Here is a 13,908-nt window from a genome sequence, read left to right on the forward strand (position 1 = left end):
GAGATTTACTGACGACAAGAAAAACAGAATATCTCGTTAACTCGCTCAGTCAGTCGCTCTTCTGTCTTTAAGGTGTTTGTGAACTTCAACAATGAAACTGTGAAAAAACGACGTGCGTCTGTTTTTATTTCTCATTTTTATGAATGAACTTTATTTGATCACTGCACAGACACAGACCAGTGGTTAACGGTATAAGAGCAAGTTTGATTTCTTAACCACATGTTTATATAATACAACAAGTGAATATTTACCAGAAAAAATCTAATATTAGATTATAATATAAAGAGATTATTACAGACACACAGCAAACTTTAAGCTTCACATCAAACAGCTCGACTTATCACAAATCACTCAAACGTTCACACAGCTGCTGTTTTATATTTATTACATGACATTCAATCATTACGACAGTATTAGGGCCACAGTTAAATAAATAATAATTAAAGTCGGCGAGTAATTAATTCTCACCATATTTAATAACGACTTTATTCTCCTAATTAATTCCAAAAATGTTTTTTATTTAAATGTGGCTCTAGTACTCACTAAATCATTGTTTTATTAGATATAAAACAGATAAAAACACTTTTACAGTTCTGTTTTATCATGAAATTATTTCACTTGAATTATTTATTTTTGGATGAATCGTCCTGAACGCTTCATAAACTCTGCTTGTTCATTTATTTATTAATTATCTTGTGTTTCTGAATCTTGGCGAGCTGCTTTGCGTCTTCATGGTGTTGATGTCCGGCTCTAACTCTGAGGTCAAAACTCCAGCGACACATCGCTGCGTGTCGCTGGAGTTTTGACGTCGTCAGACTTTCTCTCTGAAAGTGAAGATGTGCCAGAAATCTGTTTGAAACACTCGTCTAAGTCTAAATGCTACAATCCTCACTGCACTCACACCTCACACACTCTTCACTCTGATCTTTACTGTTCCCACCTCGCAGGCTGCAGACCTGTAATCTCGTCACCGACGGACTCGGATCTTTAGTGTCTGACTACGAAACAGATTTCTGTTTAACCAGAAGCAGCAGTCGTATCGCTGCTTTCAAAGCCAGCACACTTCACTGACATCACATCGTCACACTTTATTCAGTTGAACTCGTCTCCGTTTGTCTTCCCACTGTCCCAACAATCAACGACCAGTTTGGTCAAATAAACTCTTTCCTCATATAAAGAGTTTATGTCAACCAAACTCGAGCTGCTCGTTGTTGGAAAAGTGGAAAGACGAACAAAGAAAAAAGTTTTATTTTGTTTCTTGAGTCGAGTTTGAATTAAAGCGCTCCGATGTTTTTGTCGATGAAGTCTGCGGTCTTTGAACGCAGAGACATAACTGCTGATTCAGGTTAAACAGTCAGTCACAAACAGCCTCGCCTCTGCAGGATCCTGCATGATGCTGTCAGACAATCTGAGCTGTCACTGCTGACGGGTTGGACGCACTTTGACTGCGTGGACAATTTAAAAACACCAAACTCGACTTTTACCGACCGCCGACACACAGCTCACCTGATCGCTTGATCAGTTTCAGAAACACGATGATGAAAGCTGGTTACAGTGCAGGGCTGGTTTCAATATGTGTGTTCAGGTGTTCAACGAGGGAAATGATCTCAGACCAAACGAAGAATTTGGAAACTTGCAACAAGAACAGACAGGGCGAGGAGAGACGAGCCGCTGTGTTTGGCAGCTGCACCTGGAAAGACAAGGGAAGGTTATCTCACATCAAGAACATTCAGGTGAGTCTGCTTCAGGACACAAATGTGACTTTCTCACCTGTTGGGACTTGATCTCCTGAGAAGTGGAATTTGAGAGGAGTGGATTTTTCTGTAAAACAGCAACAGCAGCTCAGTCAGTGAAAATGATGCAAATCATAATCAGACACACTGAAGAGACAAGACAGCTGACAACAGGTGATGAGGATCAGACTTATCCAGCTGAGAACAGGCAAAGAGGACCGAGTCCAAAAAAAGCGGATCAGACAGGGAGGGACAGGCGAATGGGAATTGGGGAAGTGGGGACAGGTGTGCAGGCAGGTGGGTGAGCAGATCTGCAATGACAGGAGAGTTCAAACATGGCAGAGACGAAGCAAGCAGCAGATGTTGCACGAGAGTCGGTGAATGACGTGAAACCTGAAACTCATTCAGCCACGTTTAACAAGAGAAGAGAAGAAACGACGCCTCATTTCAGCCGAAGGACCAAATATCAGCTGCTAAAACGCTTTAAATGAACATCCTGATGGAGTCGGTATCAACTTTAAATGTGTTTAATTATGATGATGAGCCCAAAGAGCCACAGCAGGAGATGCTCTGATTGGCCACAAACACCTCAGGAGCCGGCCAATCAAGAGGCAGATCTCACCTTCCACGGAGAGCTGCACGGTGCTGACGGCGAGACCGTGTTCGTCCAGAACTTTGTACGTCCCCTCGTCTGAGCTCTGTAAGTTCTTTATGGTCAGCTGCTCCTTCTCCTGATGTTTCTCCAAACGATGACTGTTTCTGTCGTTCCTCATCCACAGGTCCGACCACTCCGAGCTGTTCCTGCGGAGTCACAGAGACTGTTAGGACGAGGCAAAGACTGACGGAGCTGCTAACAACACATGAAACCATCAGGAGGCTCTGAGGAAATAAGACAACAGGCTGACTTTCACAGGTCCTGGGTACACAATTCAAATATATATCCTTTGTGATTTCTGCTCAAAGAAGAACAATAAGTTGACGCAGCAGACCGGCTGACTCATTAAATGTTTTCTGTTGCTCTGCAGCTTCGAACCAAAGATGAAAGGTTCAATCCCAAAATGACTTCTTCCTATTTGGGAAAGTTCTTCTTGTTCCTAAAACCCACATGAGTCTGTTTCTGTCAGACTTCACAGGATGAGTCATAACTCGCAGCCTGTAATTTACTTTAGATTGACGCAAACAGTCATATCGTAGGAGTTCTGTCGGAACGAAGAGATGAGGTGATGAGGTGAGAGGGGAAAGTGTGAAGAGAAGAAGCGCAGACGTAAACCTGCAGGTAAGCAGCTCACCTGCCCTGGAAGACCACTCTCATGGAGTGACGGGTGTACAGATCCAGAACCAAGCTCTCCCCTGGACGGTGAGACATGTGGTTCTTGTGGTCTGAAAAGAAAACCAGATGAATCAGCGTTGGAGAACAGTCCAGAGTTTGGACGTCAATGTTTAAAGACTAATAAAATCTAAGTTAATAAAAGAAGATGACAAACTGCAACTGACCAAACACGGACAACTTGACGCTCTGAATGAAGACTCGGGTTTTCTTGGACCTCGCTCCGTCCACCACCATGAAGCTCTCGTATCTCCCCGTGTCTCCGATCTGGACATCTCTGATGATCAGAGAACAATCTCCAGACCAGAGGCCGTCCATAGGGACCTCCACCCGACCTTCAAACTCCTCAGCCTGCCACTTCTCCTCCCCCCGCAGCTCGAACACGGTGGTGTCGGCCGGGTTCGTCCACTGGATGTGGCAGGTGGACGGGGCCTGGCCCAGCTGCCTCTTCCAGCTGCAGGGAAGAACCACCTGGTTTCCCACCACTGTGTCGATGGACTGGAGGCTGGTGGTGGAGGACAGGGAAAAGGAGTCTGGAGGAAGAGAGGAGAATCTTCTCGTCATCGATGTTCAGCTTCAGTCATATCTTTAACGAGGAGTCGGGTACTTTAACTACATTACTTGATTTTCCAACGTTCCTACTGAACACTGAACATCACCTTAACTTTCTTGACCTTGTATGTGTGTGTGACACAGTGAGAGCTTGTAAATATGGAGGACCTTGAGTCGCTGCAATCCCGAAACCCGCGGACTATTGTTGGTGTCATCGGCCGAGACTTCCTCTGCAGTCTGATCAGCGACGTAACACGCACGAATGTTGAGAAAGACACAGTTATGTTCATCGCTATGAACAGAAATCTTCAGAAGAATCATGGAACACGAGAATATAAGAAAATAAACTCTGTGGCTTCACGTCAAATATCAAAGCAACACTGCATGTTGATTATTGCTGACATTAAGGAAACTTCTCAGATTCAGGATTTTCCAGTTCAGGGTGGATTACTCTAAGAGTCTAGTTACACTTTCATTTATCACGAAACACAACAGTGTGTTCAGTTTAACACGACATCATCGAATGTGTTGTTTAAACGATGACAAAACTGAGTGTATTGTGTTTGGGAATATTGCGACGGCTGGCCTCGGCACCCAGTCCTCTAAACTGAATTCAACCGTCAGAAACCTGGGAGTGACCTTCGACAGTCACCTCAGGTTTGACAAACATATCAACAACGTTGTCAGGACGAGTTTCTTTCAGTTGCGTCTCCTGGCCAAAGTAAAAATGTTTTTAAGCCGTCACGACCTAGAGAAAGCCATCCATGCTTTAATAAGCTCTAGGTTAGATTATTGTAATGCACTTTCTGTTGGCGTCTCCCAGTCTTCCCTCAGTCGACTTCAGGTCGTGCAAAACGCTGCTGCCCGTCTTTTAACTACCCACTTATTTAGGATGGCTTTTAACACCCAGTAGTATGATGACACTTTTATTATTTCTTATTCGATTTTGTTGCACTTTATTGTTTTTATTGTTTTTATTTATTTATTTATTTTTTGTTTTTTGTTTTTTTTTACCTATTGTTCTCGTTACTTATTGTCTACTGTAAAGCACTTTGGTACACCGAAAGGACTGTTGTAAAGGGCTGTATAAATAAAGTACATTTACATTTACATTTACTGTAATGTCTTTACACACCTGAACACCTTTGACGTCGTTTCAACCTTTAGATATTAATAAAATAATCTGACCTTTATGACCTTAAACCTCGTTGAAGCCTCGGAGACGACAACATCTGGACGCGTTTAGGCCGGCGCCCACACTTTAACTAAACACTAAACCACATTTATGACTGTGTGTGTGTGTGTGTGTGTGTGTGTGTGTGTGTGTGTGTGTTTATAACAGGTGGATACTTACCAACCAAATCTCCAGCCAGGAAACACAGTAGATCTATGAAAAACCTGAGGAGACAACAGCAGAAATGAGTCTTTGGAAACATCCTGACACACAAACATAATGTGATTATATAATTGTGACTGTTTTTAAAGATATTAGATAATATAACAGCTTTAGTGATGGTAAACTTATGTCTTTAATATTTTTGATTAAAAATATTTTGGCTGAGAAAATCTTGATTTATTCAATATTTGTCTGGAAGCTTTGAGCTTGTGATGAAGGGTGTGGTCGCATTATTTTATTCTGTATCTGCAGCAGAACTGACAGAAAAAATGGATTTTAATATTTTAATATTTTATATATTTGATAGATTTCTGAGTTTATATTTAGATGTTCTACTCTTTTTTGTTTTGTTTTTATTTTAATGTATAATATTTAAATGTGTCTTCTGATGTAATCTGAAGTCCATCTGGCAGCAGAGGGCGGTAAATCTCGTTTTGATTTCCTGAGTAACGAAACTTAAGAAGCGGACGCAGCTTCAGTTTCTGCTGAAGCGAATCTGATCAAATCATTTCATAAATAAAATAACATAAATAAAATAACATAAATAAAATAATAAATACACATGCTTTTATTCTGCAGACGTGTTTTAATGCTGCAGCCTCTCAGATTAAAGAAAACCTGTTTGTAATTGTTCTGCAGAAACATATGAGAGAGATAATTAATAAAAATTAAGATATTTGTAAACAGAATGCAGAGGAAGATTTTCAAAATAAAACATAATTTCTCTCACCAGTGTCGATTCTTGACGTTTTTCATGATGTTTGCTGTTTGGGGAGTCGGATGAGTCTTCTTCCCTGCTCTCTGAGTGTCAGGGTGTGTGTGAGTGTGTCAGGGTGTGTGTGAGTGTGTCAGAGTGTGTGAGAGTGTGTCAGAGTGTGTGAGAGTGTGTGAGAGTGTGTGTGAGTGTGTGTGAGCTCAGCTGTCAGCTGGACTTCTCGTATTCCAAAATAAGAGTGGCGTTTAGAACATGTGCCTTTATTCAAAGCTGACAGATGAAATATTGTCAAATAAAAGTTATATTTGAAATAAAGAGACTTTATGTGTTTTATATTATTTTACTGAACTGTATTTGACTTGTTATTGATCAGTTTTATTTGTCATTATTTTGTTCGTGCTTTTATTTTGAAGCACTCCCTGGTTACACACACATTGATTCATCTCTGCAGAAACGAAACTTAAGTTATCTGACACACACAGTGTCATGGGTTAAACAGATAGTGTGTGCGCACGCACACACACACACACGCTCACGATGTGCGTGCACGCGCACGGACACACAAAAGTGTTTTGTTCAACTTTCCAGTGAAGACCCGATGATGCTGGTGGTCTCTCTCTCTCTCTCTCTCTCCTGTTAATAAAGTCCCACTCACTTCCTCCTCTGTCAGTTTGGTCAGTTCATTAAATGAACTCACTGCTCCTCACTGCTCCTCACTGCTCCTCCTCACTGCTCCTCACTGCTCCTCACTCAGTTTAAATCATGGTGCCTCTCACGTGGATCCTCTCTCTGATTTGTAAGTTTTTAATTCATTTCCTTTTCAGACACTGTACTGCAATATCAGATTCAAGGGCATTTCCAGGACTTTCAAGGTGCTGAACCTTTGGGATGTTTTCTCTACCTTGTTGTTGTTGTTGTTGTTGTCGATGTCGTCGTCATGGTGATGTCATTAGTTCTAAGAGGCTCTCTGTGGCTCGGTCAGGTTCAGGTTCTCCTGGTCTGCAGATGTGTCACTGCTGGGTCATTGGTCGGTGAGCGAGGTTCAGGGTTTGGCTCGGATGAGGTTACAAGGTAAAGTCCGAGCTCAGATCTGTCCTGGAGTAAATCTCATGCAGCTCACCTGGAGTCTCTCAGGATGTTTGACTCCTTCAGGTTTGTCTCGCACTCCAGGCGGTTCTGTGCAGGTTACTTCACTGAAGCTTGGTAAGTTGAAGGTTCAGAGAACCCGAAGTGTTTCCTCAGACCTCCTCTGCAGGACTCGAGGACGCCTCCTCTGATCACGTCTCTGTAGACCAGAGCCGACCGGTTTCATCTTTGCCTGATGAAGAGCTGCTCGTCTGTTCTTCTGACCACAATGTGTGACCCTGTTTCCTGATGAGCTCAGACTCAAACACGGAACAGCTGAGCTGAAGCTCCACAAACATGGACCCTGTTTGAAACTCACTTTCTTTCTGCCACAGAGCATGATGGGATGTTAAATGTACCATGCAGTGAACCTGTGTGGCAGCCTCATGATCCTCCTGTCTGCTCTCCTTACCCTCCTCAGGTGTTGCAGGAGGTCACCTGTTTTCAGCCTCACCTGTTCTCCGCTCCGCCCTGGTGGTCCAGGCTGGGCAGAACGTCTCGCTGGCCTGTAACCTGACATCCAGACAGGAAATCACCTGGTACCTCCTGCGCTCGGACCAGCTGCTGCCTGTGCTGACGGTTCGATCAAGTCGAGTCGGAGAAGATACGGTGAACGTTCACATCGCAGACAGACGTCGAGTCAACAGCGTGGGGGATCTGAAAAGTGGCTCGGTTGGTCTGGAGATCGAGGAGGTGCAGGAGGACGACGCCGGGCTGTATTTCTGCACGGGGCGGTGTGCAGGAGCTGTTTGTGTTAACAGAGGAATTCACCTGGTTCTTGATGGTAAGAGTCATTTATGCTTTGACCAGAGTTCTGCAGGTCTAGTCCATTACCTGAAGGAGATTCTACCTGACGTATGCAGAGACAAACTCTTCTGTCAGGATGAGGAAATGGGCGTAAACATTAATGAACTGTTGGTTGATGCTGAAACAAACTAAAGCAGCCGAACACCAGCTGAAGACCAACTGAAGACCAACTGAAGACCAACTGAAGACTAACTGAAGACTAACTGAAGACCAGCTGAAGACCAACTGAAGACTAACTGAAGACTAACTGAAGACCAACTGAAGACCAGCTAAAGACCATCTAAAGACCAGCTAAAGACCAACTAAAGACCAACTGAAGACCAACTAAAGACCAACTGAAGACCAACTAAAGACCAACTAAAGACCAACTGAAGACCAGCTAAAGACTAACTGAAGACCAGCTAAAGACCAGCTAAAGACCAACTGAAGACCAGCTAAAGACCAACTGAAGACCAGCTAAAGACCAGCTAAAGACCAGCTAAAGACCAACTAAAGACCAACTAAAGACCAACTAAAGACCAACTGAAGACCAGCTACAGCCTGCAAACATCTGAAGCTGGCAGGGTCACTTTCTGTCTGCGGCTGGCCAGCTGAGATATTTCTGTCATGGGGACGTTTCTGTGGCTTCAGTGCTGAAGGTTTCTTTGAAACTGGTGTTCGACACGCTTAGTGTTGGGGTTGGCAGGAAATAGTTTTTTAATGTGTTGTTTTGTCAGTTGTTAACGAACAAGCTCACGGTTATTGGTTATATTCTTTTAAACTGATGTTGGCAGAAAAATGTTTTTTACTTTCAGCTGATGAAAGGCTGATATTTACAGGAGAGGATTAGGGCCACGTGAAAAATGTAAGTCAGAACTCACTGTGAACTTTTCACATGTGGCCCTAATCCTCTTCTGTAGATGTGGGTTAAATATAAACCAGAGTTTTCTAAAGTCAAAAGAAGTTCAGTGTATCTCCTCATTAGTCTTTGAGTTGGACTTTCTACCGTACGGGACAGTAATGATTATTTTGATGAAGACAAACAGTTTCCATGAGTGAAGACACGCAAACATGAAAACCTGAAGAAATGGATCATTTCATCCTGAGCTGAACATCTCAGGTCATCAGTCAACACATTTATCTCCATGCTTCAGTGAGGAAGGTTCAGATGCATGAAAACAACTTCTCTCTGGTCTGTTTGGGATTTATGAAAACAGTCATATTTAATAATAATTGATCGTATCAGTCCGTTGACTGTCCGTGTGTCTCGTGTTCACAGGTGTTGACGTGACGTCAGCCAGGCAGCCATGCTGGACTCTGGGCATCGCGGTCCTTGTAGCGTTACTCGTCCTCTGTGTGGTCGCCAGCGTTGGAGTCTGCGTCTGCTCAGGTGAGTGTGGGTCATTGTGTCAGTGTCACCACCCAGTGGTTGAAAGTGTAAACTACATCAAGTACTGCACGGGTCCAGCTTTGAGGTACTTGTATTTGAGTTACTAGATGTTGTGCTACTTTATACTATGAAATATTAGTTTTTACCCAGCTACACTTATCTGACAGCTCTATTAATGCAAAATATAATCAATTAATAAATGATGTATAATAAATATAAGTAGCTTCACTTTTACCACACATTAAAGTACAAATAAATACATCCACATTTACCATACAATAATATATCTGACACTGCGTGATGAGTACACTTAGTCTAGTTTAGGTGGAAATATATTACTGCTTTTATCCACACTCGTTTTAGTAAGTAAAATATAAATATTTCTATTTTCACTTAGAGGTCGAGTGGAGTGTGTCAGATTTAGAGCTCTATTGAAAAATGTGTAATATAGCATTCATAACTTTGTTTTGATTATAACCATCTGAAAATAAGAATTGTTGTTTTTGGTGTCGAAATGAGCAAAACAAGAACCAACATAAAGTCAGAACACGTATTAATACACGTTAAAGAACTTTGCAGGACTCGTTACGTCTTGACTCGTCGAAACTCTGATAGAAAGAAGGCGTGCTCGTGTCAATAACAAAACCAGAGCACGAAAAGACACAAATCATCTCTGTGAATAGTACAACAGCACAGAGATACATCACCTTGTTAAATACGACATGAACGATGCATTAAAGAGCTTCCTCACACCATAGTCTGCATAATATTTAATAGAATGATTTGTTCACAGATCTTACATACATACAGAAAAACAGAAAATAAGGTGTCATACAGACAAAGAAACATGTTCATTAAAAAACTGTGTAACCATTCAACGATTAAACACTCAGCTGAAATCTGTAATACTGGAATAATAAACCCATGTTTGGTTTAATAACGAACCAGGAAACGATCATCAACTCAGTTCAGTTCAAGTCATTTCATATCATGAAGAATGTGTTTGTATATTAGGCAGAACTATCACGTTATATCTCACAGATCAGCTTCAGAGAGGCCTCAGGACCAGCTTCAGTATTGCATCTTGCTCTTTTCCCACAGTCTTTTCTTACATTTAAACACATCACACAGAGAGCTAAACTGCTGCTGGGATGTTTACAGATGAAACCATATTTGCATACTCATTACACTCCTCGATCGTAACACACCTGTATTTCAAACGAAGTGAAACTGATTCCTAGAATAAGGCAGCAGAAAGTCCCTGATAGAGCAAAACCCCATTCAGACCAAACCCGGCGCTGCTACATGGATTTTTTATTCATTTGAACAGGGTTAGTGCGTTTTGACAGCGGCGGTGTGGTTTCACAGCAGCAGTTATATTTATCACAAACAAAGCCAAAATATGGCCTTAGTCAATGAAGTAGGAAAGAAGCAGTATTAGTATTAGCATTTTATAAAATGTAAGTTCTTTGTCTACGACATCCCCAACAAACAATTTGAGTCTTGATCAAACTTGGAAACCCGACTTTTATAAACCTCTTCAACAGCATAGACATAACCTCAGTGGAAAAGTGAGAAATCATTTTTTTTGAGGTTTTTTAGTTGATAATCAAGAAATCTTCAAGTTGAATTCATCTCTGAAGATACAGATCAGGAGTTTCCTCACACCTGCTTCAGCAGCAGCCCGTAAGGTCGGATGGACGTCTGCACAATGGCCCTCGTCTGGACATCGTTGGTGCCTTCAGGGATGTAAACCAACCAGATGTCTTCTCTCTGGCACTTCGCCCTCTTCTCTGGGTTAATGCGGTTCTGAAGAACCACTTTGTACGTCTTCCCGTCCACTTTGGACTTGAAGGTCTTGCAGTATTTCTCCGCGGTCTTGATCTCTGGCGTGGAGTACACCCCTCTGCCCTTCTTCTCGTCGGTGACCAGAGAGGCGGCGGCGGCATCCAGAAACTTGGGCTCTTCGTCGGGTTTCCCACTGTGGACCAGGATGACGCCGAGGGAGCCATCCATGTTGTGCCCGCTGTAGGAGACGGGCCAGGCGTCTTTCCCCGTCCCGAGCCATTGATCCCCACTATCGTATTTCTGCATGACCCGCAGAGCGGCCCGGTTCCACCCACAGGGACGAGTGTACTGCTCATTACCACGAAGGAACTTGGTGTTGCCGTCCTGGAGGTGGACAGAGACGTTAACTGGGTCAGAGTGGAGCCACTTAGAGGAAAATGTTGTTAAATACCCACATGCTACGCTACGACTGAATAAATACCACACATACACACAAACTGAATAAATACCACACATACACACAAACTCAATAAATACCACACATATACACAAACTGAATAAATACCACACATACACACAAACTGAATAAATACCACACACATACACAAACTGAATAAATACCACACATATAAACACAAACTGAATAAATACCACACATATAAACACAAACTGAATAAATACCACACACATAAACACAAACTGAATAAATACCACACATATAAACATTAAACTGAATAAATACCACACATACACACAAACTGAATAAATAAATACCACATATATAAACATTAATCTGAATAAATACCACACATATAAACACAAACTGAATCACTGACTCACAGATGCACAGTACCACATCATCTAACAGCCCCATAAATTCACTAAAGAAACTACTTGAATATCAAATTGATTTTTTTTTTAAATCTCATGTTGTAGCTGTACAGTGTTGAGCTGAGTCATGTCAGGCCTGACTCATGAACTCACCTTGATGTGGGTGAAGTCGTAGTCATACTGAGGGTGGAAGAAGTCCTGCGGGTTGATCTTCACGGTAGGTCTGAGGCTCTCCGCAGGCCCGGCGGTGCTGGGACCTTCAGTCAGCGCCTGAGGGGAGCTGTACATGTCCTGGTCCTCAATGTCCCGCAGGGACAGAGTCCCTAAACTCGGGTACTCCAGCTCCTGAAAGCCCTGCTGCTTGTAAAACTCTTTGAGGGCCACGATGTTGACAAAGTCCTGCGGGGTGAGCAGGGAGGACCCGCTGGTGGACTCGACGTTGCAGCCGGAGAGAGCCGACAGAGCCTCCAGACACAGCTTGGTGTCCGGCATGGTGCTGACAGGAGGAGGAGGAGGAGGTGGAGGAGGAGGTGGAGGAGGAGGAAGGCTGTCCTGTTTTTCGTTTGGCAGAACAGAGACAGCTGGAGTCACTTTGCTGCTTCGACACAAACAAGTCTTGGTTTCACTTTCACACTTTCACTTTCACTTTTCTGACCCTCAGTCAGTTGTGAAGTGTCAGCCTGCTGAGGCACCATGTGCTCACATGTAACTAAGTACATTTACTCAAGTACTTTAGTTTGTGTCTGTGTCAAAGCTTCCTTCTTTGGAAACTCTGTCATGTCTCTATAAATGATATAATGTGACATATTACTTTTAGTAACATGAATGAATCCTCAACTAAACATCCTGACCTCAATATTAATAATAATAATAATAATAATAATAAGACGTTACCAGCTGATTCAGAACAATTCATCTAAACATCACAACACATTCATTCATTGGACTTTGAATTATTATGTTTCACTCTTTACTTTTGATCTTGAGTTACTTTTTAAATGATAATTAAATGAAAAGCATGTATGTATGTTTGAAGGATTGAACTGAATGACATATGATGATCTCATAGATCAGAATCAGAAATACTTTAATAATCCCAGCAGGAAATTATTTGGGCATGATGCATTGCTGCAGATTAAAGTTCAAATTAGTTTAAAGTGAAACATTAATGCAGGAATATGAATCCAGCATCGATACTTTGACTTCACTTTACTGTTTTGATGTGAATATAATGTGTGTCTGCAGTGAAAATGTGACATGATGTCGTTGTGCTTTAAAGTCAGCTGTTTGGCAGGTGGATCATGTGACCTTGTGTCTCTTCTTTCCTCAGGTAAACCAGATGTTTGCTGCTGTAAGACAGCGAGCAGCAGCACAAGCCTGAAGGTCACAGAGGTCAGTTTGTTTTTTCATATTTGCATTAAAGGTGACACATGAAGTTTAAATGAAAGTTTGAATATAAACCTCTGCTGATGCCTGATGTGTTGATAATTCTCTCTCTGCAGTCTGAGTCTTTACATTATTCCAGCCTGCAGCTCGCAGACAAGCTCCGCCCCCAAAGAGGCGCAGGATTGGTCGAAGAGAGAGTGACGTACTCGTCAGTGGCCATTCGCATGAGCCCAAACAGATCACATGACTGCAGATAGACTTTTAACAGGAAAAAGCTTCAATAATGAATCAAAAGCTGACATTTTATTTTTGGTACGTGTTTCTGTCAATGACGCTCTGCTGCTTCACCTCCTCCTGATCTCTCAGTGTCTCTTCTTCTTCATTTTCAATGCAGCAGACTTGTATAAAGATAATTACAGCACAGTCTAATGTTCACCTGTTACCAGAACACTGTTACTGCTCACATTCATTTCTTCATATGTAGCATCCACTGTTTTTTTTATTCATGAAACAATATTTTAATAAAAACATCCTGAAATAACAAGTGTTCCTTTTTACATCATTTATAAAAATTCTTGTTGGAGGAAATGTTTTCTGGTTTTCCCTCTGATGTCCTCCGGCTGCTCCGCCTCAACAACCATCCACAACATGTGACCTGAACGACCCACAGGTGTCCTAACGACCCACAGGTGTCCTAACGACCCACAGGTGTCCTTAACGACCCACAGATGTCCTAACGACCCACAGGTGTCCTAACGACCCACAGGTGTCCTTCACCTGAGCTCTCTGTGATTTACAGAGTTTCCTGATGGACAGTGAAGTAAACTGCTGCTACACCATAAGTAAGATATGTAACGTAATCAGAACAAATACTCGAGT

The 13,908-nt window shown here is 42.4% G+C and overlaps 3 protein-coding genes across 5 annotated transcripts; 1 reads left to right on the forward strand and 2 right to left on the reverse strand.

The window, feature by feature from the left end:
* Window positions 1-121: 121 nt before the first annotated feature.
* Window positions 122-5,890, reverse strand: igldcp (Ig-like domain-containing protein). Of its 2 annotated transcripts, XM_027286678.1 has the most exons (7): window positions 5,739-5,890; window positions 4,967-5,010; window positions 3,228-3,593; window positions 3,023-3,113; window positions 2,356-2,534; window positions 1,771-1,821; window positions 122-1,690 (listed from the first exon to the last, which is right to left on the reverse strand). In XM_027286678.1, the coding sequence occupies exons 1-7, from the start codon at window positions 5,762-5,764 to the stop codon at window positions 1,608-1,610; spliced, it is 840 nt and encodes a 279-aa protein (XP_027142479.1). In that variant the 5' UTR covers window positions 5,765-5,890; the 3' UTR covers window positions 122-1,607. The 2 variants fall into 2 exon arrangements, with proteins under 2 accessions (XP_027142479.1, XP_027142478.1); XM_027286677.1 differs by lacking the exons at window positions 122-1,690; window positions 1,771-1,821 and adding an exon at window positions 1,857-2,044.
* A 372-nt stretch (window positions 5,891-6,262) lies between these two features.
* Window positions 6,263-13,567, forward strand: LOC109140321 (uncharacterized). Of its 2 annotated transcripts, none has more exons than XM_019266866.2 (5): window positions 6,263-6,519; window positions 7,270-7,632; window positions 8,914-9,024; window positions 12,974-13,035; window positions 13,146-13,567. In XM_019266866.2, exons 1-5 carry the CDS (start codon window positions 6,486-6,488, stop codon window positions 13,284-13,286), a joined length of 711 nt encoding a protein of 236 aa, XP_019122411.1. In that variant the 5' UTR covers window positions 6,263-6,485; the 3' UTR covers window positions 13,287-13,567. The 2 variants fall into 2 exon arrangements, with proteins under 2 accessions (XP_019122411.1, XP_027142487.1); XM_027286686.1 differs by lacking the exon at window positions 6,263-6,519 and adding an exon at window positions 6,547-6,794.
* LOC104930580 (hypothetical protein) lies at window positions 9,780-12,439 on the reverse strand. Its single transcript, XM_010745406.3, has 2 exons — window positions 11,797-12,439; window positions 9,780-11,196 (listed from the first exon to the last, which is right to left on the reverse strand). The coding sequence occupies exons 1-2, from the start codon at window positions 12,133-12,135 to the stop codon at window positions 10,687-10,689; spliced, it is 849 nt and encodes a 282-aa protein (XP_010743708.2). The 5' UTR covers window positions 12,136-12,439; the 3' UTR covers window positions 9,780-10,686.
* Window positions 13,568-13,908: the final 341 nt, after the last annotated feature.

The sequence above is a fragment of the Larimichthys crocea genome, chromosome XIII, assembly GCF_000972845.2.
Source record: "Larimichthys crocea isolate SSNF chromosome XIII, L_crocea_2.0, whole genome shotgun sequence".
Taxonomy (NCBI): domain Eukaryota; kingdom Metazoa; phylum Chordata; class Actinopteri; family Sciaenidae; genus Larimichthys; species Larimichthys crocea.